General features: G+C 36.9%; 2 protein-coding genes across 5 annotated transcripts; both read left to right on the top strand.

Annotated features, from left to right (window-relative positions):
- The first annotated feature begins 16,563 nt into the window (after positions 1-16,563).
- On the top strand, positions 16,564-18,553 carry LOC112276116 (uncharacterized). 2 transcript variants are annotated; one of them, XM_073530707.2, is made up of 2 exons: positions 16,564-16,718; positions 17,538-18,553. In XM_073530707.2, the coding sequence occupies exon 2, from the start codon at positions 17,694-17,696 to the stop codon at positions 18,201-18,203; it is 510 nt and encodes a 169-aa protein (XP_073386808.1). In that variant the 5' UTR covers positions 16,564-16,718; positions 17,538-17,693; the 3' UTR covers positions 18,204-18,553. The 2 variants fall into 2 exon arrangements, with proteins under 2 accessions (XP_073386808.1, XP_090102606.1); XM_090246480.1 differs by lacking the exon at positions 16,564-16,718 and adding an exon at positions 16,735-16,823.
- Positions 18,554-18,707: 154 nt separating this feature from the next.
- LOC112276115 (ras-related protein RABA4d) lies at positions 18,708-21,790 on the top strand. 3 transcript variants are annotated; one of them, XM_090246479.1, is made up of 3 exons: positions 18,708-19,624; positions 20,188-20,553; positions 21,001-21,790. In XM_090246479.1, the coding sequence occupies exons 2-3, from the start codon at positions 20,327-20,329 to the stop codon at positions 21,437-21,439; spliced, it is 666 nt and encodes a 221-aa protein (XP_090102605.1). In that variant the 5' UTR covers positions 18,708-19,624; positions 20,188-20,326; the 3' UTR covers positions 21,440-21,790. The 3 variants fall into 3 exon arrangements, with proteins under 3 accessions (XP_090102605.1, XP_024362918.1, XP_090102604.1); XM_024507150.3 differs by having other exon boundaries at positions 18,708-19,716; XM_090246478.1 differs by having other exon boundaries at positions 18,708-19,721.
- Positions 21,791-22,177: the final 387 nt, after the last annotated feature.

Below are 22,177 nucleotides of genomic sequence, written 5' to 3'. Positions count from 1 at the left end.
GTGAAGCATGTTTACGTGTTCTTTAAGTACATCATGACCTTCCAGCAGTAAGTTATTTTGGATACAACAAGACTTCAAAGCTTATATCTAAAGATTTTTAGTAGCCGTAAATATGGAAGGTAATAAAAGACTTTGTACAATCATGTAATATATGTGAAAGATCCAAAACTCCTTGCCATAGACCTTATAAACTGCTTCAATCATTACCTATTCCAGAACAACCATGGTCTTCTCTTTCTATGGATTTTATTTTTAGATCTTCTAGTTTCATATTCACAATATTTCATATTTGTAATTGTAGATCACTTCACCAAAATGGCACATGCACAAAATCTATTTCAAGTAAAGAAACAACTAAGCTTTTCATTGACAATATCTATCGCTATCATGGATTGCCAAAAGATATTATATTGGATGAGGAAACTCAATTTGTATCAAGATTCAAGAAAATCTTATTTGAGATTCAAAGGTGGATATAAAGTTTTCTTTGGCTTTTCATCCTTAAACTGATGGGCAAACAGAATGAGTGAATTAAATTTTTGAACAGTATTTGAGATGTACTATTAACTATCATCAAGATGATTGGACAACTCTTTTGCCATTGGCAAAGTTTGCATACAATAATTCAATATATTCTTCTATTCAACAAACACCTTTTTTTACTAATTATGGTTATCATCCATGACTTGATACTTTTGACTTTTCAAATGATTATAATCCTATAGTAAAAGATTTACTAAATCATTTGTTAAAGCTATATGCAACAATGAAGATACAATTAAAAGGAGCTCTAGGATGGAAAAAGACCAACACGGATGCCTATTACAAGGAACAATCACAATTCAACATAGGTGATAAGGTATGGTTACTTCATCGTAATATCAAGATTACTTATTCTTGTGATAAAATAGACTATTATAGGCTAGAATATTTTTCTATTTATCAACAAATCAATCCTTTTGCTTATCGATTACATCTACCAGAGTTTATGAAGATCCACCATGTATTTTATGTATCCCTTTTTGAGTAGTATAAGACAGTGAATATTTTGGTAAGAAGACAAATGCCACCTCCTCATATAGAAGTAGATAATAATCAAGAGTTCAAAGTGGAAGAAGTCTTAGACTCAAGGCGGTACCAAAATAAGTTGAAATATCTTGTTTATTAGCGTGATATGATATTAGTGAACGTACATGAGGCCATCAAAGAATCTTACAAATGCAACAAAGAAAGTTGAAGCTTTTCATTAATAAAATCCATCAAAATCAAGATGTCACGGACACAGAATAGAAACTTGATATCTACCAAGAGGTTCAAGAAGAGCTGGCAAGAACTAGATTAATTTGATGAATACAAGAACAACACCAGAGAGGTGAGCTAGAGCTCCAAGAGATGTGTGGTCGAGATTGAAAAACTCTTCAGCCTCGATTCCAATATATACTCCTATTTAGGAAGCTTCTCAAGCAACTTCTACCAACTAGGAAGCTTCTAGAAGGTTCCAGAGACTTGTTTCTAAAAGGTTCTAGAAACTTATCTCTAGAAGGTTCTAAGGACTATGTCTCTAACATCTTCTACCAACTAAGAAGCTTCTAGAAGGTTCCAGAGACTTGCTTCTAGAAGATTCTAGAAGCTTGTCTCTAGAAGCTTCTAGAAACTTGTCTCTAGAAGGTTCTAAAGACTATGTCCCTAACATCACCCCCTCCTTTAGCTTCGAGGTCTCTGAGAAGCAATGTTGTTGTCAATCAGTACTAACGTAAGAAAATGAAGATCTGTCGCATAACGTCTGCTATGAACTCCAACTGTTGTTCACGAGGTAAGTGGTTCATTGGCCCTTGAAGCCAACGGTAGTGGCCCACTCCTTCAACTTCTGACCAAGCATGAACTTTCGTGTCTTCATTGTGAAATTGTCCTGCAAATATGCCTTCTGGTTGACCATTGTAAGTAGGCTCGGACTCAAATACAATCACCAGTGATCGGTTATTTGGTATCCTCCATCGTCGTCGTGGTGCACGTGGTTCTTCATCTCGGGGTCGCCTTCGTGAACTAGTTGGTTGAGATAATCTGACTGGCATAGTATTTATCTCTTGGCTATCCATATCAGAAGACCAAACTATGGCTACTGAAAAAAATTTATTTTATCTTGGAGAAAATAACTACATCAACTACGAATTTTGGTGGTGCTCTCTCCTTTTCTTATATTCTTGGGTGAGCAAGCTTCAGAAAGAAGCTATTGTCGAATCGGCTTAGGTTTATGAGGATGTTGTTGATGAAACTCCTGTACCTTTTGCGGCGCATTGGTGAGATTTTCAGCTGGCTCCCACGTTCGCTCATTAATGTCGTAGCCGCACTAATGAACAAGATACTCCGACTTGCCCCACCTTCGCCTAGAATCCAGCACCTTTTCAACCTCGTATTCCTCGTGGTTCTTGATCTCAATACTAGGTGGCGGACATTGCACTCTTCGAGGAAAAGGTGACTCTCGATAAGGCTCCAACAAAGAAACATGAAAGACTGGATGTACCTTCATAGAAGCCGGTAATTTGAGACGGTACGCCACTGGATTGATTTGCTTTTAAATGATAAATGGTCCCAATCTTTGATAGTCCAACTTATCACATGGTCGCTTGGTCTTGATATTTCGTCGAAGAAGCCATGCTTTATCTCCAATTTTGAAAGTAGGTGCTTGATTCCAAAATCTATCTGCAGACGCCTTGTAGGATTCTTGAGCGGATTGTAATTGAAGCTTCAACGTATTTTGAAGCTCTGATAGTTGTTTCGCAAATCCTTCAACTGCTGGATTGTTATTTGTTGATGGACTCAATAAATCAAGCTTTGGATGATATCCATAGTTGGAAAAGAATGGTGTGTATTGAGTCGACGCATGGAGGGTGTTGTTATATGCAAACTCGGCTAGCGGCAGATATGTGGTCCAATCGTCTTGCTGATAGTTGATGCTGCATCGTAAATATTGTTCCAAGACTTGGTTCACCCGTTCAGTTTGACCGTCAGTTTGAGGATGAAAAGCCGAAGAAAGCTTGATATCCACCTTCAATATCTCAAAGAGAGATCTCCAAAACTTTGATACGAACTGGGTTCCTCGATCTAATACGATATCATCTGGTAGTCCATGATATCGATACACATTATCAAGAAAGAGCCTTGCTGTGACTTCACTGGATAATGTCTTCTTGCAAGGGACAAAGTGTGCCATTTTTGTAAGCCGATCTACCACGACAAAGATGCTGTCAAATGAGTTCGATGATGGCAGGTCCGTGATGAAGTCCATGGAAATTGAAGACCATGGTCGACGTGGAATCGGCAATGGCTGTAGGAGTCCATAAGGGCGATGTCGAGGATTCTTGGATCTTGAACATATGTCACAGGAGAGGACAAAATCTTTCCCATCCTTCCACATTTGGGGCCACCAAAAATCTCGAGAAATAAGCTCCAAGGTCTTGTTGAATCCAAAATGTCCCACAGCTGGAAAATCGTGGCAAGATTGAAGAACTCGGAGTCGTGCTGGTCCTTTTGGGATATACAACCGCTCTTCAAAGTATAAAAGATCTCCCTCCACCTTGAACTTGTCGTCATTGGCACGTTGCTTAATATCAATGGTTACGGCACGTACCTGATTCAGGAAGTCAGCATCAATTGGCAAAATAGTAGCGCAAAGTTGAAATTACTTTGGCTTCAATAATGTCGTACATTCTTGATCAAACGCTGCTTCTCCAGCCTTTGGTGCAAGATACGATCTCCTCGATAAGGCATCAGATAGTCTTTGCTGCTTTTCAAGTCGATAAGTGATAATAAAATCTAAACTAGATAGCAACATACTCCATCTAGCTTGACGTTGATTTAGAACTCGAGCCGACATGAAATACTCCAAATTCTTGTGATCTGTGTATACGGTCACTGGATGTGCAGCTCCTTCAAGAAAGTGACGCCATTCTTGGAAAGAATCCACTATAGCAAGAAGTTCCTTATCATGGATCTCATAATTGATTTCAGCAGCAAAGAACTTTCGAGAATAGAATGCAACCAAATGGAGCTTCTTGTCTTCTCCCATTTGTGAAAGTACAGCTCCCAAAGCAAAATCCGAAGCATCAATTTCTAAATAGAAGGCCTTTGTAAAGTCTGGATGTACCAAGATTGGAGCCGTAGTAAATGCGGTCTTCAGGTTTTGAAACGCCTTCTCTGCTAGAGGTCCCCATTCCAGCTTATCCTTGCATGTCAACCGAGTGAGAGGAGCAGCAACTTGAAAGTAATTCTTGATAAGGATCTGATAGAAGTTGGCAAAACTAAGAAAACATTGTATGTCTCTAACCGTCTTCGGAACCTCCCAGGACACGATTGCTTCCACCTTCTTGGGGTCCATCTTCAAGCCTTCAGTAGTCGCAACGAACCCCAGAAACTCCATCTCTATTTGGTGAAATAAACACTTCTCCAACTTGGCATATAGTCCTCGCTCGTGTAGTTTCTCCAATATCAAACGAACATGTTTTTTATGCTCTTCCTCATTTTTGGAGAATATCAAAATATCATCCAAATAGATGACAATAAAATCGTCAAGGTACTCTCGAAAAATGTCATTCATCATATGTTGAAAGACCACTGGAGCATTGGTAAGACCAAAGGGCATGACATTATATTCAAAATGGCCATACCTTGTACGGAACACTGTCTTTCACTCATCTCCTTCCTTGATTCGTACGAGATTGTAAGCTCTCCTTAGATCAATTTTTGTAAAGATCCTTGCACGTCCAAGTTGTTCTAAGAGACCAAAAATCAAGGGTAATGGGTAACGATTCTTCTTTGTTACCTTGTTGAGGCATCGATAGTCCATGAACATCCGCAACGAGCCATCTTTCTTCGTCACAAATAAGATGGGTGCTCCAGCTAACGATTTTGAATGACGGATGAAGTTCTTGGCTAGATTCTCGTCGATGTACTTCCGCAACTCCGCCAACTCCATCTGCGATAGATTGTAGATTGGGCCAAAAGGCAGTTGTGCTCCTTCTTGTAAGTCTATAGCACAATCATATGGTCTATGTTCCGGTAGCATGTCGGCATTTATCTTTTGAAACACGTCTTTAAAATCCTTATATTGCTCCGGTATACTTGCTATCAAGATCTTCTCCCTGGTAGTTGGAGCCGCATAAATGACAAATGGTGTGCCTCCCTTGGACAATCTTATAAACGCTCTTGCTCCAATAAATAAGGATTTCTCTATTCGGGGTTTTCTACTAGGCTTACTCTTAGGTGGTTTTGTGGGAAAGTTCATCTTCCGCAACTTCCAATCTATGGATGGGTTATGCTTTTCCAACCAGGAAAGACCAAAAATAACAGGATTTGATGGGGTTCTAATAACATTGAGAATAATATGACTACTATGGTCTTTAAACATCACTTCTATAGGTTCTGATTCATGGGTGACACTACCTGACAATAAAGGTCGTCCATCTATGACCTCAACGTGGACAAGTTTGGATTTTTGTACTAAAGGGATCTTATGACGCTTTGCAAATTCTTTGTCTAAGAAACAAGCAGATGCTCCTGAATCTAATAATGCTAAGGTTCTCAGTTTCTGAGGGCCAATAAGCAAAGGGATTGTAAAACAAAAGGTAGGTTGAACGGAAAGAAAGGAACCTAGTTGTTGTTGCGATATTTCACTGTCCAGCCGCACGGTTCCTATTGTGGCTGGGCATCCTCGTTTTTCTGAATAAACGTGCCAGTAGTCTTGATAATACGTCGATTTTGCTTCTTGGGGTAATTTCCAACTTTGTGGCCTTCTTCATCGCAATACAAGCATAGACCTTCCTCCATACGCTGCTTTTTTTCTTCTAGAGTAAGAGATTTGACACGCACCACATCAATTTGCATGTCTTCTACCTCTAAATGTGAATTCACGCTGCTTGCCGACATAGTTGGGGTGTGGCGAACCGTATGTTGTCTTGAACGTTGGTCTTGGCGACGTTGGAATAGGCGATTATCGCACTTCACAGCTTGGCTAATAGCTTCGTTGAGCGTTTGCGGATCAGGAAGAGTTAACAACAAATCCTTCACATTGTCCCTTAAACCCCAATAGAATTGACTCATCAACACTTCTTTGTCCAAATTGATGTTGCATGCTAATTGCGTGAAGTCCGATGCATAGACTGATGTAGAATGCATCCCTTGTCGTAGTGACCGGATCTTTGCTGTAATCCATCGAACCTTGTCGTGTTTACCAAATGCTTCCGCAAATGCCTCCAAAAAGGTTTCAAAGTTGTTTAGTATGGACGATCGTTTCTTGAACAAAGGAACAAACCATGATAGAGCTTGTCCTATAAGTAAGGTTCCAACAAGCCCAACACGTGACTCCTCCGTTGGATAACGTTCGGGCTGTAAAACTCTTATCAATCTGATTTGATTGACGAATCCTCAAAACTTAGAACGTGTACCATCGAACTTGTCCGGAAGGCTAACTCGGGGTTCCTTATGTTGTAGAATCAGCGATGCTTGTCAAACCTGAGGTAAAGCTACTTCTCCAAGTGTAGAAGTTTGAGGCTGGTGCAACCTAGATTGTGCCATCTTAGATGCTTTATCATTATGAAGCCTTGCCACAACTCCTTCAATCTCTGCAGTTCTTTGCGATAACGTAGCGAGGGCATTCATGATAGCATCTAACTTGGACTCTGAACTTTCCGTCATACTAATGTCTTGGCCCCCGATCATTCTAAGAGAAGGACAGAAATGACTCTACAAGAAGACAATATTGGTTTAGAGGAGGGTACTCCGCAACCTCTAAAATGCCTTAAGAGCTTCAAGAAAAGAGGTAATCCACTCTCTCCAAGAAGAATAAGACTCCAATATTGTAACAAAAGAAGTATCAGTTTAGAGGAGGGTAATCCACAACCTCTAAAGTGCTAGTACACTTCCAAGCAGAGGGGTAATCCACACTCTAACAAAGAAGAAACTAGCTCTGATATCTAAGATGAGTGCAGTCTCGACAAATTGTCACGGACACAGAATACAGACTTGATATCTACCAGGAAGTTCAAGAAGAACTGGCAAGAACTAGATTAATCAGATGAATACAAGAACAACACCAGAGAGGTGAATTAGAGCTCCAAGAGATGTGTTGTCGAGACTGAAGAACTCTTCAGCCTTGATTCCAATATATACTCCTATTTAGGAAGCTTCTCAAGCAACTTCTAGTAATTAGGAAGCTTCTAGAAGGTTCTAGAGACTTGCTTCTAGAAGGTTCTAGAAACTTATCTCTAGAAGGTTCTAAGGACTATGTCTCTAACATCTTCTACTAACTAAGAAGCTTCTAGAAGGTTCCAGAGACTTGCTTCTAGAAGGTTCTAGAAGCTTGTCTCTAGAAGGTTCTAGAAACTTGTCTCTAGAAGGTTCTAAGGACTATGTTCCTAACACAAGATGAAGAATAACAAATCTTTTCTATAAAAGAAACAAGATCAAAGAAAAATAACATTCTACCTTCTATCTTTCTTTGTAGCTTGTGTATATTTGTAATTCTAGAGAGATGGAGAACCAAAAATCAGCAAATTCAACTCAAGAGCTTTTATTTACGAATGTACCAAATGAGACATTATAATTGTCACAACCTTGAAGATGACAAAATCGAGATGAAGATCTTTAAGAACGACATGTTCTTCCTCGAATATATGGTGAGATACAACATATTTGGTATCATGACCATGGAAGAGACTCTTGCTATTTGGTGTTTTTATTAGTGGTAGAAACAACTCTTGACAGTATTTCAAAGTTTTTATTTGAAGGAAGTTACAAAGGCCTCAACAACGACCAAATAACAAGGTGGTCTTCTTACTATGATAAGGGACACTATTGATGGCTGAGAGGCCCTATCAACCATCTTCAGAGAAAGCAAAGATCGAAGTATATGGCAAATATAATTTGCTGTATCTTGAACTTCTTCAACATATGAAGACCGCTCTTTGTGGAACTCATCCATAGAAGGGAAAAGTAATGTCATGGACATATACATTTATTTCAATAATTATTTATATAATTAATTAGAAGTAGATAAATATAGATTTATTGCATTAAATCTTTTAGTGTAGCTTCTTAGAAACTTCATAAAGATGGTTTTGACTTCAAATTTATTTGTAAGTCACAAACTTAGTTAACAAGTTAATCACATGTTGGTAGCTTGTGGAATAAGTGAACTCCATATAATAGCTTATGGAAGAAGTTAATCATGTGACACATACATAAATAACTTGCCTTGCAAGTTAAGACATGTGTCTAGCAAAGTCAACATGTTTTGGAGGTCCTATAGAATATCGCTACATAGCTCCTAGTTAAGCATATATATAGAGACAAGAGTGAAGCCTTTTTTACTCTTGTCAATGCTCTTTTAGTCCTTAGTCTTGTTTCAAGACTTTCTAATCTTCTTCATGTTGACAATAGCTATTCTAGTTAATATTATATTATTTTTTGAGTGACTTTTTAGTTCACTTTAGTGACAGAAGAGTGTATTGAGGATGTTCTTTCTTTGAGATTCATGTCTGTGATACCTTGACAGATTGACAAGAGTATACATACAATATCAAAGTTTTGTCCTTTCTTGATTGAGAGTAGATTACTCCTTTCTCTTGATAAGACATAAGCATATTAGAAGTTTGTGGATTACTCTCTTTTAAACTGATATTGTTTCTAGGATTTTTTTTTCCTTTAATTCTTGAATATTGTATTTTGTGAGAATAGACATATTTTTTTTTATTATGCTAGTATGGCAGAGCTTGCTAAAATGAATAGTGCAATGGCTCAAATGAAAGAGCAAATGAGAGAATTAATCCTTGCAATGTATCAATTCAATCTACCACCACAATCAACAATAAGATTATGATGCAATGAAGAAATGGAGATGTTTTGAGTTGCTTCAATATCTACACCAAGCCATACTGCTGCTCTTACAATGGAACATCGTTCAGATTTTAAGGAACCAAAAATTGGATTGCTTGAGAAGTTTGATGATGGAAGATCTAAGTTTGGAAGATTCATCAATCAAGTACAATTGGTTATTGAACTATAATCTCAAATTTATCCAACTTAAAGATCAGAAGTCAAGTTTATTGGAACACTACTTTAGGTTCTGCTTTATCATGATTTTCATCATTTCTTGAATAACATGATCCAAAATTAAATAATTTGGAAGCATTCTCAGTAGAGTTTTAATCTATGTATGAAAAAATATGATGCAATCCATGTTACAACCAACAAGATTCATATCTTGCGACAATCCATTAGTGATATTATATACTTTATAATTTTAATAATTAGTAACAGATATCAAGTGGAATGATGTAGCACCCATCTCCCAATTTCTCTACAAATTACAATATGAAGTAAAGAAATTGATGCTTAATTTATTTCATCCTCAAACATTGAGTCAAGCAATTGACTTTGTTGTGAAATATGATAATCAGCTTTTTGAGTTTCTATTTAAGAATCACACAAGAAAACCTCAACGATATTATAATTCAATGATAACACCAACATCTTTTCAATCTAAATATTTGGAAGTAGAAGACATACAAATTGATGCAATATGTTTTAAATCTCTTATCAAACAAGAAAAGACTCATCATCATCAAGAAAGAATATGTTTATATTGTGGAAAAGTAAAGTATACTATTCAATATTATCCAAAGAAATAATGCAACTATAAAATGAAGAGTATTACTGTCAAAGTTGAAAACATGACAGAAAATAAATTTGTCTAGCTATAACAAGGAATAAGTAGCTAGAATCTTGTACAATTTCTAATAAAGGTCATATTCTCTCTTCAAAACCCTCTCCTTGTTTTACAATAGAAGTACGTTTAAGATCTAATAATCACAAAGCCGCTGCCTTAATAGATTCATGAGTCTTAGCTTATTTTTTAGATGAAGAATTTATTAAAAGTCATTATATGTAGTTAGTATAAAAAACTAAACCCGTACATGTAGAAGTCATAGACGGTCATCCATTATCTTCTGAAGATATTACTCATGAAAGACTTCCTATAGATGTAGTAATAAATGGACATAATAGTTGCATAATTTTTAATATAATTAAATCTCCCTATAATCTAGTTATTCTAGGTATATTATGGATACAAAAATATAATCTTGTAATAGATTGGATTTCTTATAAATTTAACTTTTCTTCAAACATCATTAGGAGTTTTTTTATTCAAGTAGAAAGCCGTGAATCTAGTATAGCTAAATCTGTACTTATAGGTGCAAAAGCTTTTTTGCATGTTGCAAAAGAAGGATCGTCTTTTGTTATTTATACCACATCCATTTTAAATGATGGAAAGATTTCAAGTAAAATTCTAAAACAATATCAATATTTTTAAGATGTTTTTGAGAAGAAGAATGCAAATATTTTCCTAGAGCATTGTCCATATGATTGCTCAATCGATCTTAAGAAACGAACTCAGCGTCCATTTGGTCCAATCTATACTTTATCACAAAATGACTTGGCTCAACTCAAGAAGTACATTGATGAGAACTTTGCCAAGAATTTCATATGCCATTCAAAATCTCATGCAAAAGCTCCTATCTTATTTTTGAAGAAAAAAGATGGATCATTGCAAATGTATGTAGATTATCAAAGACTCAATAAGATTACCATTAAGAATAGATATCCTTTACTTTTGATATCTGGACTTCTTGATCAATTAAATCAAGCTAAGATCTATACAAAAATAGATCTACAACGAGCGTATAATTTGATCCGCATTAAAGAAGAAGATGAATAGAAGATTATATTTTGAACAAGGTATGGACACTTTGATTAAAATGTCATACCTTTTGGACTTATGAATGTACCAACTACTTTTCAACATTTTATGAATGATATTTTTCATGAATTTTTAGATGATTTTGTTGTTTGTTTCTTAGATAATATTTTAATTTATTATAAGAATGTAAAAGAACATTAAGTTTATGTTTGTCATGGGTTACAAAAACTTAGAGATGTGGGATTGTATACCAAGATGGAAAAGTGTGTATTCCACACTACTCACGTTGACTTCTTAGGATACATCATTTCAAACAATGGTCTTAATATGGATCCTAAAAAAATTTATACAATCATGGACTGAAAGATTTCAAAAATAGGAAGAGGTGTACAATATTTTTTGGGATTTATAAATTATTATCAGACCTCCATAAAGAATATTTCTCAAGTTGTAGCATTACTTATGCATTTATCTTGTAAAGACAAGCTCAAGTGGGATAAAGAAGCAGAAGCATCATTTGAAGCTTTGAAGAAAGCTTTTACTTTTGCACCAATCATGTATTGCATCGACTTCTCCACAGCATTTATTATGAAGACAAATGCATCTGACTTTGCTTTGGATGTAATCTTGTCACAAATAGGAGCAGATGACAAACTTCATCCAGTAGCTTTTCATTCAAAAAAAATTTCAGCAACCAAGATTAATTATGAAATCCACAACAAGAAATTACTTACAATCTTGGATTCTTTTTAAGAATGGCATCATTATTTAGAAGGCCCTTCAAGTCGAATCACCGTATATATAGATCACAAGAACCTTGAGTATTTCAAGTTAGCACATATTTTAAATCATTGCCACGCTCGTTGGAGCATGTATTTGTCAAGATTCGAGTTCAATATCACTTCTCAATCAGGAAAAAAATAAGTTTTGTTTGATGTCATTTTTAGACATTTTTATTATACACTGAAAGATGGAGAAGCAATTTTTGACCAACAAAAGAAAATTTTAGTGAAGCTAGAATAATTTTATCTCCAAGTAATGAAATCAACATTAGCTATTGATTTGACTTTTTTCAAGTAGATCTAAGCAAATATGTCTTCAGAACTTCTTATTTATGATATTAAAAATAATTCTTCTTAGTCTCAAGATACTTCCAAGTTTGAGTTTAAGAAGTCAACTTGAATAGTGTGGAATGCACACATTTCTATCTTGGCATAGAGTCCCGCATCTCTTAATTTTTGTAACATTTAATGAATATGAAGTTCATATTCATCTATGTTCTTAAAATAGATCAAGATGTCATTCAGATAACAAACATCAAAATTATCTAAAAACTCTCAAAAAACATCATTCATTAGATGTTGAAAAGCTGCTAGTTTATTTAAAAGTCCAAAAGGCATGACATTGTATTCAAAATGTCCATACCTAGTTTGAAATGTAGTCTTCTATTCATCTCCTTCTTTAAAAAGTACAAGATTGTATGCTCTCCGTAGATCTTTATTTGTATAGATCTTAGCTTGATTCAATTCATCGAGAAGTCTGGATATCAAAGATAGAGGATGCCTATTTTTGATGGTGATCTTGTTGATTCCTCGATAATCAACACACATCTGCAATGATCCATCTTTCTTCTTCACAAATAAGATTGGAGCTCCTGTAAGTGATTTGGAATGGCATATGAAATTCTAAGCCAGATTCTCTTCAATATATTCCTTGAATTCAGCTAATTCATTTTGTGATAAACTACAGATTGGTCCAAATGGCAATTGTATTGCTTCTTGAAGGTCAATTGAGTAGTCATAGGGACAATGTTTTGGAAGAGTATTCACATTCTTCTTCTCAAATATATCTTAAAATTCTTGATATTGACTAGGAATGCCATTTGAAGTCTTTGCATCATTAAAAACAGGTGTGGCATAAATGACACAAGGAAATCTTTTTTTTGCAGCATGCAAAAAAGCTCTTGCATTTACATATATAGATTTAATAGTATTAGGCTTATGACTTTTTATTGGATTAATTTTACTCTTAATTATGTTTTTAAAGAAGTCAAGGATACGTGAAATCCAATCTATGCAAGGATTATACTTTTTTAACCATGATAAACCTAAAATGACTGGATTAGAGGGAAATTTAATTATATTAAAGATTATGCAACTGCTATGACCATTTATTGCTACATCTATAGGAAGTATTTTATGAGTAACATCTCCAAAAGACAACGGACGACCATCAATGACTTTTACATGAATAAGTTTGATTTTTTGTATTAATGATATTTTATAATTTTTAACAAATTCTACATCTAAGAAACAAGCTAAGGCTCATGAATCTATCAAGGCAGAGGCTTTATAATTATTAGGTCCTAAACGCTCATCTATTATAAAACAAGAAGAGGGTTCTGATGAGAAGATAGGAACTTTATTAGAAATTGTATAAGATTTCAACCGCACGCTCCCTATTGTAGCTGAACAAATTTGTTTTTTGATACATTGTCTTCTTTGATAGATGTGCTCCTCATTTTATAATTTTATCTCTTCTTTGGACAATATTGAGTAGTGTGTTTAGATTCTCTTTAAGATAAGCACAATCCTTCTTGATGGAAAGGAGTCTTTTCTTGCTTGGTAAGAGGTTTAAAACATACTGCATCAATTTACATATCCTCTACTTCTGAATGTATGTGTTGAGGAGATGTTGGTATTATCATGAAATTGTAGTAACGTTGAGGCCTATTTATATGACTCTCAGATTGAAATTCAAAAAGTTGATTGTCGCATTTGATAACAAAATCAATTGCTTCACTCAATGTTTGAGGATCAGGTAAGTTGAGCATTAATTTCTTTACTTCATATTATAATCTATAGAGAAATTAGCTAATAAAAGCAACATCATCCCACTTGATATCAATTGTAAGTTGTCAAAATTATGAAGCATATAACGTTACAGATTGATTGTCTTATCGCAAAATAAAGATCTTGTTGATTGCAATATGAATTGTATCATGTTCTCTATACATGGACCAAAATTCTGCCAAAAATGCCTCTAGATTATGCAATATTAGATCTCATTGTTCAAAAAAAGATGAAAACCATGATAGTCTTGAATCTCAAAGAAGTGTACCAATAAATCTAACTTGTGATCTTGGAGTTGGATAGCTTTGAATTTAAAGTTCAATCACAAGTTATACTTGATTGATAAATCTTCAAAATTTAGATCTTGTACCATCAAACTTCTCGGACATGGCAACTCTTGTTTTTCTAATACTTAAAAGATGGTCCACTATGGGTGGAAGAACATGATTTGATACAGATGTTGAAGCAGCTCTAATCATTTCTATATCCACACTTTTTGCCATTCTTATTGATTCTTATTGTGGTAAGCTAAGTTGATGTATCGCAAGCATCAACTCTCTCAATTGCTCTTGCATTTGTGCTATTGCACTCTTTATTACAACAAGCTCTGCCATAATAATAGTCAAAAAAATATCTAATGTCACCCAAGACAAATAAAAGAAAAGACTTGAAGAGAAAGAAAATACTAAGAACAATATCAATTTAGAAGAGGGTAATCCGCACCTTCTAATGTGCTTATGTCTTATCATGAGAAAGGGATAATCCACTCTTAATCAAGACAAGACAAAGCTCTGTTATTGTAAGTGGACTCTTGTCAATCTGTCAAGGACATGAACTAAAAGATGATGCATAAACCAATGAAATCTATGTCAAAGAAAGAGTGACAAAATAGATATAAGAAAGTACATATATTAAAAAGAAACTGGAATTGCTTATTGCCAAAAGACAAGAAAACTTGAGACTCTTGAAACTAAACTAGAAGCAAGAAAAAAGTTGAGAAGAGTCAAGAAGGCTTTACTCTTATCTCTATATATACTATCTAACTATGGACTACATGGCAATGTTTTATAGGACCTCCAATATGTGTTGACTTTGTAGGAAACATGCTTTGATTTATAAGACAAGTCTTTCTATGTGTGGGCCACATAATTAGCTTGGTCTTCAAGCTAACAACATGTGTGGCACATGGCCAACTTGTTGACCACGTTTCTAATTAAAAAATTCAATTAAAGACACCTATAAAGTGAAGCAACGTCTAAGAAGCTTCTAAAAAGCTTTCATAGAAGATATTATAGAATTAATTTACTTTTACTTACTTCTACTTACTTCTACCTATTTATACAAGTAATTATTGGCTTACTTGCATATGTCTGTGACAAGCGTGAAAGACATGAAGAATCAACAACCAGTGGATTCAACTTAAGAGCCATCATTTTTGACTTATCAAATAAGACATTGTGATTATCATAGCTTTTTAGATGATGTAACAGGGATGAAGACCTTCAAGAACAACATGTTCTTTCTTGAATAGATGGTGAGATATAATGTATTTAATATATCAACATGAAAAGAGACTCTAAATGTTTGGTGATTTTAATTAGAGATAGACATAACTCCTGATGGTATTACAAATGTTTTGTTTGAAGGAAGTTACAAAGGTTTCAACAATGATCAAATAACAAGGTGGTCTTTTGGCCTTAGAATGGGACATCATTGATGGCTGAGAGGATCTATCAACTACCTTCAAAGAAAAGAAAGATTATAGTACAACAATGTCATCTATATATATATATATATATATATACATTATAATTGTTACCTAAATAATATGAATAAGTAGAAGTAGATAAAAATAGATTAATTTTATAGGATCTTCTAAAAAAGCTTTTTAGAAGTTTTTTAGACATTGTTTTGACTTCATATATGTTTGTAGTTGATTTGTAGATTAGAAACTTAGTCAACAAGCTAACCAAGTGCCATATGTATTGATAGCTTGCAAAACAAGCTAACTATGTGGTACCCATATAAAAAACTTATCTTACAAGTTAAGATATATGTCATACTAAGTCAATATGTTTTTGGATGTCCTATAGAACGTTGCTACATAGATCCTTGGTAGATAGTATATATAGATGCAAGAGTGAAGCCTTCTTCAATCTTCTCAATTCTTTTCTTATTTCTTGTCTAATTTCAAGAGTTCTTAGTTTTCTTATTTTTTGATAATAGGCATTTCAATTTCCTTTTTAATATACATATTTCTCTATTTCTATTTTATTATATTTTTTTGAATGAATCTTGCTTGTTTATTTGCTTTCATTGAATTCTTGTTCTTGACACCCTGTACAAATATCAAAAGACCTCTACAAGCTAGTCTTCACATTGATCATTTCAAAAGCTTGTGCATGACAATTCTAAGATCTTATAGTGAGGTGTGAGGGTAGTAGGGAAGCCATGTAGAGAGAAGAGGGTGGCAGAAAAGCCATGTAGAGAAGAGGGTGGCAGAAAAGCCATGTAGAGAAGAGGGTGGCAAGGAAGGGAAGCCCAACCTAACCTTCATCCCAATGGAATGCAGAGCAATTAGATAAACCTGTTGCAATTCCATTTTTTTTTAAAACATATACATATATATGTATTCTATTCTCTCAAACACTCATTGTACATATTAAATCACTCATATATTATACACACATAGAGAAATGTATGTTACATAAATAGTATTGATGATTGTGTTGATTCATTCCACGTGGAGGGATCCCACAGCTTTCGATTCTGCTCTCTTTATTACTCCTCAGAAATAGGAACTGTCATCCCTCCATGGGTCGAGTCATGCGTTGACACGTAGACACCCGGTCCCTTGCCATTCATACCCGTACACCTCCCCGGGTAACGTGTCAGCCCACGATCCCTTTCCAGAGGAAACAAAAGTTTGCCGTTGGGATTCGCGGGCGTAGATCAGTCCCTCTGCTACCTCGTGAGTCCATGGCGATGGCGGAATCCTCACGATGCTTGTGGGTGCCAATTCTCTAGGGGTATGTGTACCCGTGGGCCGGCTTCCTCCTCGACCCTCCGTTGCTGCTCCACTCTCTCACCCTGGCCTCTATGTGGCGTCTGTGGTAAGTGACGGAGTGCCTGAATCTCGTCTAGAATTTGTTGGGATTGCTTTTCCAGTTATTTTGGCAACTGTGCGGAGCGCGTCGGTTTTTGAAATTTCTAGTAAGGTTCGTTAGTAGCGTTGTTAAGGGAGATTAGGCTGTTTGTTGAAGTATTTGCCTTAAGATTCTCTGTTTATGTTCGGGATAGGTGGTTTGGTTTCTACTTCTAAGGATTAGCTGTCTCTGTTTGGAAGGATGCTAGGCGTGGTTATTCTAGGGTGTTGATTATTTATTTATTTATTTATTTTCATTTCATTTTCATTTTGTTTCCTTTTCGCCTTCTGTTTTTCTATCCCGTGTGTTAGTTCGAGCTTCGATTACGGTTTCTTGTCATTAGCTAGGATCTGAATAGGTTGTCGAGGTTATTCAAGGTTTGAGAAAACTAAATTCATCTGTGCGAGGAATTGGAATCCTACTTCCTTCGCTACATGCCTACAAATCTTTTTAACCGTTCCGTCATAGAGAGATTTAGAACCCTCCTCTCATTCGAGTTTCGCTGGCGTTTGTAAGCTGGAATTTCGTTGAAGAATTCAGGCTTCGTCACAAGTTGACGCAGTCTGTAAGAATGTTGAAAGACTTCAGTTTTTGTGTACCAAGCTGCTGTGGTCCCCTTTTGTCTAGATCTACTGTGATGTTAACGTTAAGAAAATCATTTTAAATTCATTCATGGGCCAATGTTGTTTAATATGCTCAACTGTCACTTTAGTGCAACATGTCATCCAGCACCACTGATTTTATTTTCTATCTTTTATAAGTAATCGTGTTGGTTACATTTCACAGGAATTTCTCGACCGTGAGCCCTATTCGACACGAATGGGCGCTGCTAAACCTTAATTTCTAGGCTCAGGTGTTGATAGATCGCTAGTTCGAGGGAAACAGGGGGTCCTTGAAAATTCCTTTTGTATTACAGGTAAGGATCACCATCAATCAATTGCGATGGAGAGTATCTGCAGACTGGGGGCAATGAAGTTTCACACAGCCCTAATCGCTGTTCTTCTCTTGACTTTCTTAAGTGCAAGCCAAGCGCGACTAATATCTTCAGATGCATCGGACGTGTATGAGAAACTCGAGACATTCGGGTTTCCTGAGGGCTTGTTGCCTCATACCGTCACAAACTACATCCTAGAACCAAGTGGGAAATTCACGCTCTATTTGGAAGGTAGGTGTCCTGTTCTCATTGAAGACAAGTATCCGCTGATCTACGACAAGGTGATCACTGGAATGCTTTCGTATGGGAGGCTGCAAGGCTTGAAAGGCATCTCCGTGAAAGCGTACTACGTATGGTGGAGCATCACTGGAATTGCGCTAGGTGACGACCACAGCCTCTTCTTTGAGATTGGGATATTGAGCGCGAGGTTTCCTTACAATAACTTTGATGACCCGCCTGTTTGTGGAATGAGATCATCTGCCGAGGCAGCTTTCATGGATCCTATTCCACTTCAGTAGATGGTTTTCAATCTTCTAGACAGTTAAGCAGGTCATTGTTTAGTGGTGGTTTGTTCTTACTTCTTTGTTGCCATTTGCGGGGTTTGGTTATTGCCACACTCATCTAGGTATACCATGTAGGCATACAGTCTCTAGTTAGAAACTTGCAGGGGGAGGATCTCGATTTATTTTTATTTTTATTTTTTTTTTTTCGAAATGCGAGAAGGTGCAGTCCACTAGATCTGATACTCAGGATCCCGTTCATTATAGTCTGCAGATAGATTCATAGATTTTGTTATTTTCATGATCTTCTGTAATCCTACAATTTTTGGCATGAAGAAATTGAAGGTTTAAGTACACTTTTTTCCAAACGATCTCTGTTAGCAAACTTCAACATGCTAATATTACTGTGGACATTAATTTGATGATTAATTAATTAAGTGGCCCTGACCTCTAAAATGCTGGCAAATGCTTGTGAGGAACGATTGCAATCTGTGAAGATCTGCATTGTTCAAGGACTTCACTCCCAGAGTGATATTCTTCTGTAGAAATAAGCCTTTTGGAATCATGAAAGATTTCTGAAAAGTCCTCCAGTATAGATTGTATCGCCTCCTGAGTGTCATCACTAACAGCCGGGAGTGCAGCATACCCTACAGCTGTCAACAATGACAACCAGTCGCATCTTCCGGAGAAAATCTACTTGTCGATCAACTCCTAACATGTGGCACTTGCGCGCACACAACCTTATCAAGTCAATACCCGGCCTATTCCAGGAGTAAACATTCCTACATTGTGGTGACCTTTTCCACGAAAAAATCTCTATCCGACTCAGAGAACAGGGCAAATGGAAACCGACCGAGGAAATGTAGAAGCTCTAGGCTGGATTGCGGGAGACGAGGTCTTCAGCCGCGCTGGACGGAGACGGAAAGCAAAACCTACACGCACCGCAAATATGGTAGGAACAAGGCCGAGTGAGAGCAGGACCCGAGGCTGATCCGCTCCATGCAAGGAAGGCACTGCAAGTGATCCTGAACTTGGTGCCCTGCTTCACAGAAATTGCAACGACGAGATATGCGCAGGAATCAGCGGCTATGGTGAACTAGAACTGCTCAAAATTAGTCGCGACTCTATCACCATGCATGTACGGAACATACTCTGAGCAGCGATGCCAAGTCCCAGGAAGGCAACCCGTGCGATTGGGAACGTCGGGAACATGATGGAAACGCGGAGGGGAGCGCCGCACGGAGTCAATGGGATTGGCGCCAAGTTAGTTAATGACCACCTCAAGGATGCCGGCTGTGCCGCATGGACTGCTTTGATTTTCTCTAGCCTACCAGTCCCCGCTGCGATTGTTCTCTCGCGCAAGCGCTGCTGAATCACAACCTCACTCCCGGCTTGCTTGCTTGTTGTGAAGAAGATCATCACCTTGCCATCGTTTCGAGGTGCGCGTTGCGCGGTTTGGTGGCTTGTTGGAGCTGATGTTTGGAAATTCCAGGAAGTGGTGTCATTAGGAGGCTGATCTGCTGTGGATGGAGTACAGTTCAGCTCATTCTCTTGTTCTTGTTCTGTCTTCTTTTTGAGGTCTTGAATGATTTTGAATGAGTGGAGGTCTTTCGTGAATTTTTTTTTCTTGGAAAGGGCAGTTTTGACTGATGTCACAGGTCTTGCTTCCTTGGTTAGGGCTTATCATACGTTAATTAGCTTTGTCGGTTTGTCGTGGAGATTTGACGGACGAGGAGGCAGGGCTCAACTTATGGAATACGAGTCTCGGAACATCAGACGTATAGATTAATGCCTAGATTTATCTACCAAACAAATCGATCTCGATTCTTAAGTGATTGAGGCTTTTGTCGCTTTCTCTTTTTTCTTTTCTTCTTTGATAATATTTTGATAAATATTATTATGATGATGTCGGTTTTTCTCGAATCGATTTTTTTATAACTCTGGTAGAAATGTTTGCACAAATGCTCTAGATTCTGAACTAAACTTGGAAACTGATATTCAGGTTCTTTAAGAAGACCTGGCGAAGCAGAGAGACAGTGGTAATTAGAAAGTGCGGCCTGTGATGTGATTTTTCAACCCTATCATATGCTTGCTGTTTTCACAGCTGAGAAGGAGAATTTGTGTATTTAGGTTGAGTAGAAATGGCGAATGGATACCATGAGTACGATAACAAGATAGATTACGTGTTCAAGGTTGTGCTCATTGGAGATTCGGCGGTCGGAAAGTCTCAGCTGCTGTCTAGATTTTCTCGCAATGAGTTTAGTCTCGAGTCTAAAGCTACAATTGGAGTCGAATTTCAGACTCGTACCATTGTTGTGGATCACAAGACTATCAAGGCTCAGATCTGGGATACAGCTGGACAAGAAAGGTATGTCAATTCTTTACGCTATGCTCTGCAGTAATTTAATAAATTTATGAAAACTCCCACTTGAACTTCATCTGTGCAAATTATGCCTTGCTTCAAAGTAGATGTTATTATCCCTACGTGGCTTTTATCCAAGTTCAAAGTTTGTATGTTTATGTCTCCAATTTGATTACGTTATGTGTTTTTTGTAATCTCAACGTAATTGTCAAATTTGCTTCGACTTTGAGCTTTTCTAATATAGCTTTTGGTCTGAAGAAGGATATTGTCCTTAAATCTTATTCGGCACTGGACAGCAGACCTCTCTGAATATTTAGTGTGGTGTTTTCATTCGAGTGCAGAGTACATGTCTAGGATCTTGATTATTTCAATCTTATGCTTTTTTGTAATGATTAAATTATTTTACAATTAGATGGGCGATTTTACTCACGTATAATATACAATGCTGAGCAGATACAGGGCCGTGACAAGTGCTTACTATAGAGGGGCCGTGGGTGCTATGTTGGTCTACGATATCACAAAGCAACAGTCATTCGATCACGTTCAAAGGTGGCTTGAGGAGCTGAGAGCTCACGCAGATGCAAACATCGTAATTATGCTGATTGGTAACAAGTCGGATTTGAGCAACTTACGGCAGGTTGACACAGACGTCGCAAGAGTGTATGCGGAGAAGGAAAAGCTGTCTTTTCTTGAGACGTCAGCCATGGAGTCTACAAATGTGGAGACGGCATTTTACGCCGTTTTGTCCGAGATCTACAAGATAGTTAGCAAGAACGCTCTTATTGCAGATGAAAACCAAGGAGGCACTCCCCTTTTGTCTGGCACGAAAATCAACCTTACAGACAAGGACGATGTAATTGGCTCTAAAAGAGCAGGATGTTGCTCAAGTTGAACACGTCTGGACTCTTATACTATTTTTAGTGGGTGTTATGTACAGTCAATAAAGTAAGTACTTGTAGTTCAGTACCTGCTGCATGCCATTATTAGCCATGTATATAAAATCGATTTATTGAGGTGCCGACCCATTTGTAGAGTTTGTTTACAGTAGTAAAAGTTGCAATTCGGGCCTCGTTACATCCTTGGAGTTGATGGGTAGTGTCTCGCTAGCCTGAGAGAGCTGGTGCACGGTCGCCGCTTCCGTTTCTGTTCCGAGTCACCTTAGAAGTGGTTCCCCTCTTTAATTGGGTTGTAGTCTAGCCAGCCGATAAGCACCGAATTTATATGGTTAGTTTTATTCTAGCAAGTTTCATTGATGTGCCACCGCTGAATTGCCATGAAATAGAAGGTCAGCATACGATGCGGTCCGATTTCTTCCTGCTTCTTTTCACGTTTCTGGTTCTTGCAATATTAAGTTTCTCTTGAAGCATGTTTGTCAAGGAAAGGATACAATTAATCTGTTCGAATTATCCTAAAACACAAGCATAAATGATCTGATATTTTTTTTTATTGATGATATGTACGTGAAAAAATAAGATGAACTAGTTGAAACATAAAATGACGTCCTCTTAAAAAAACCAACTATCTAGACATCTGACATTTCCAATGAAGCTACTCCACTTTTTTTAGGCTCTTCTAACACTGAGTGCGACGGTTGAATTAAACCAAACATATATTTATAGTGTTTGAGAAT

The sequence above is a fragment of the Physcomitrium patens genome, chromosome 23 (genome assembly GCF_059467195.1).
Source record: "Physcomitrium patens ecotype Gransden chromosome 23, ASM5946719v1, whole genome shotgun sequence".
Classification (NCBI taxonomy): Eukaryota; Viridiplantae; Streptophyta; class Bryopsida; order Funariales; family Funariaceae; genus Physcomitrium; species Physcomitrium patens.
The sequence above is the reverse complement of the archived record's forward strand: the minus strand, read 5'-3'. Positions and strand labels throughout refer to the sequence as shown.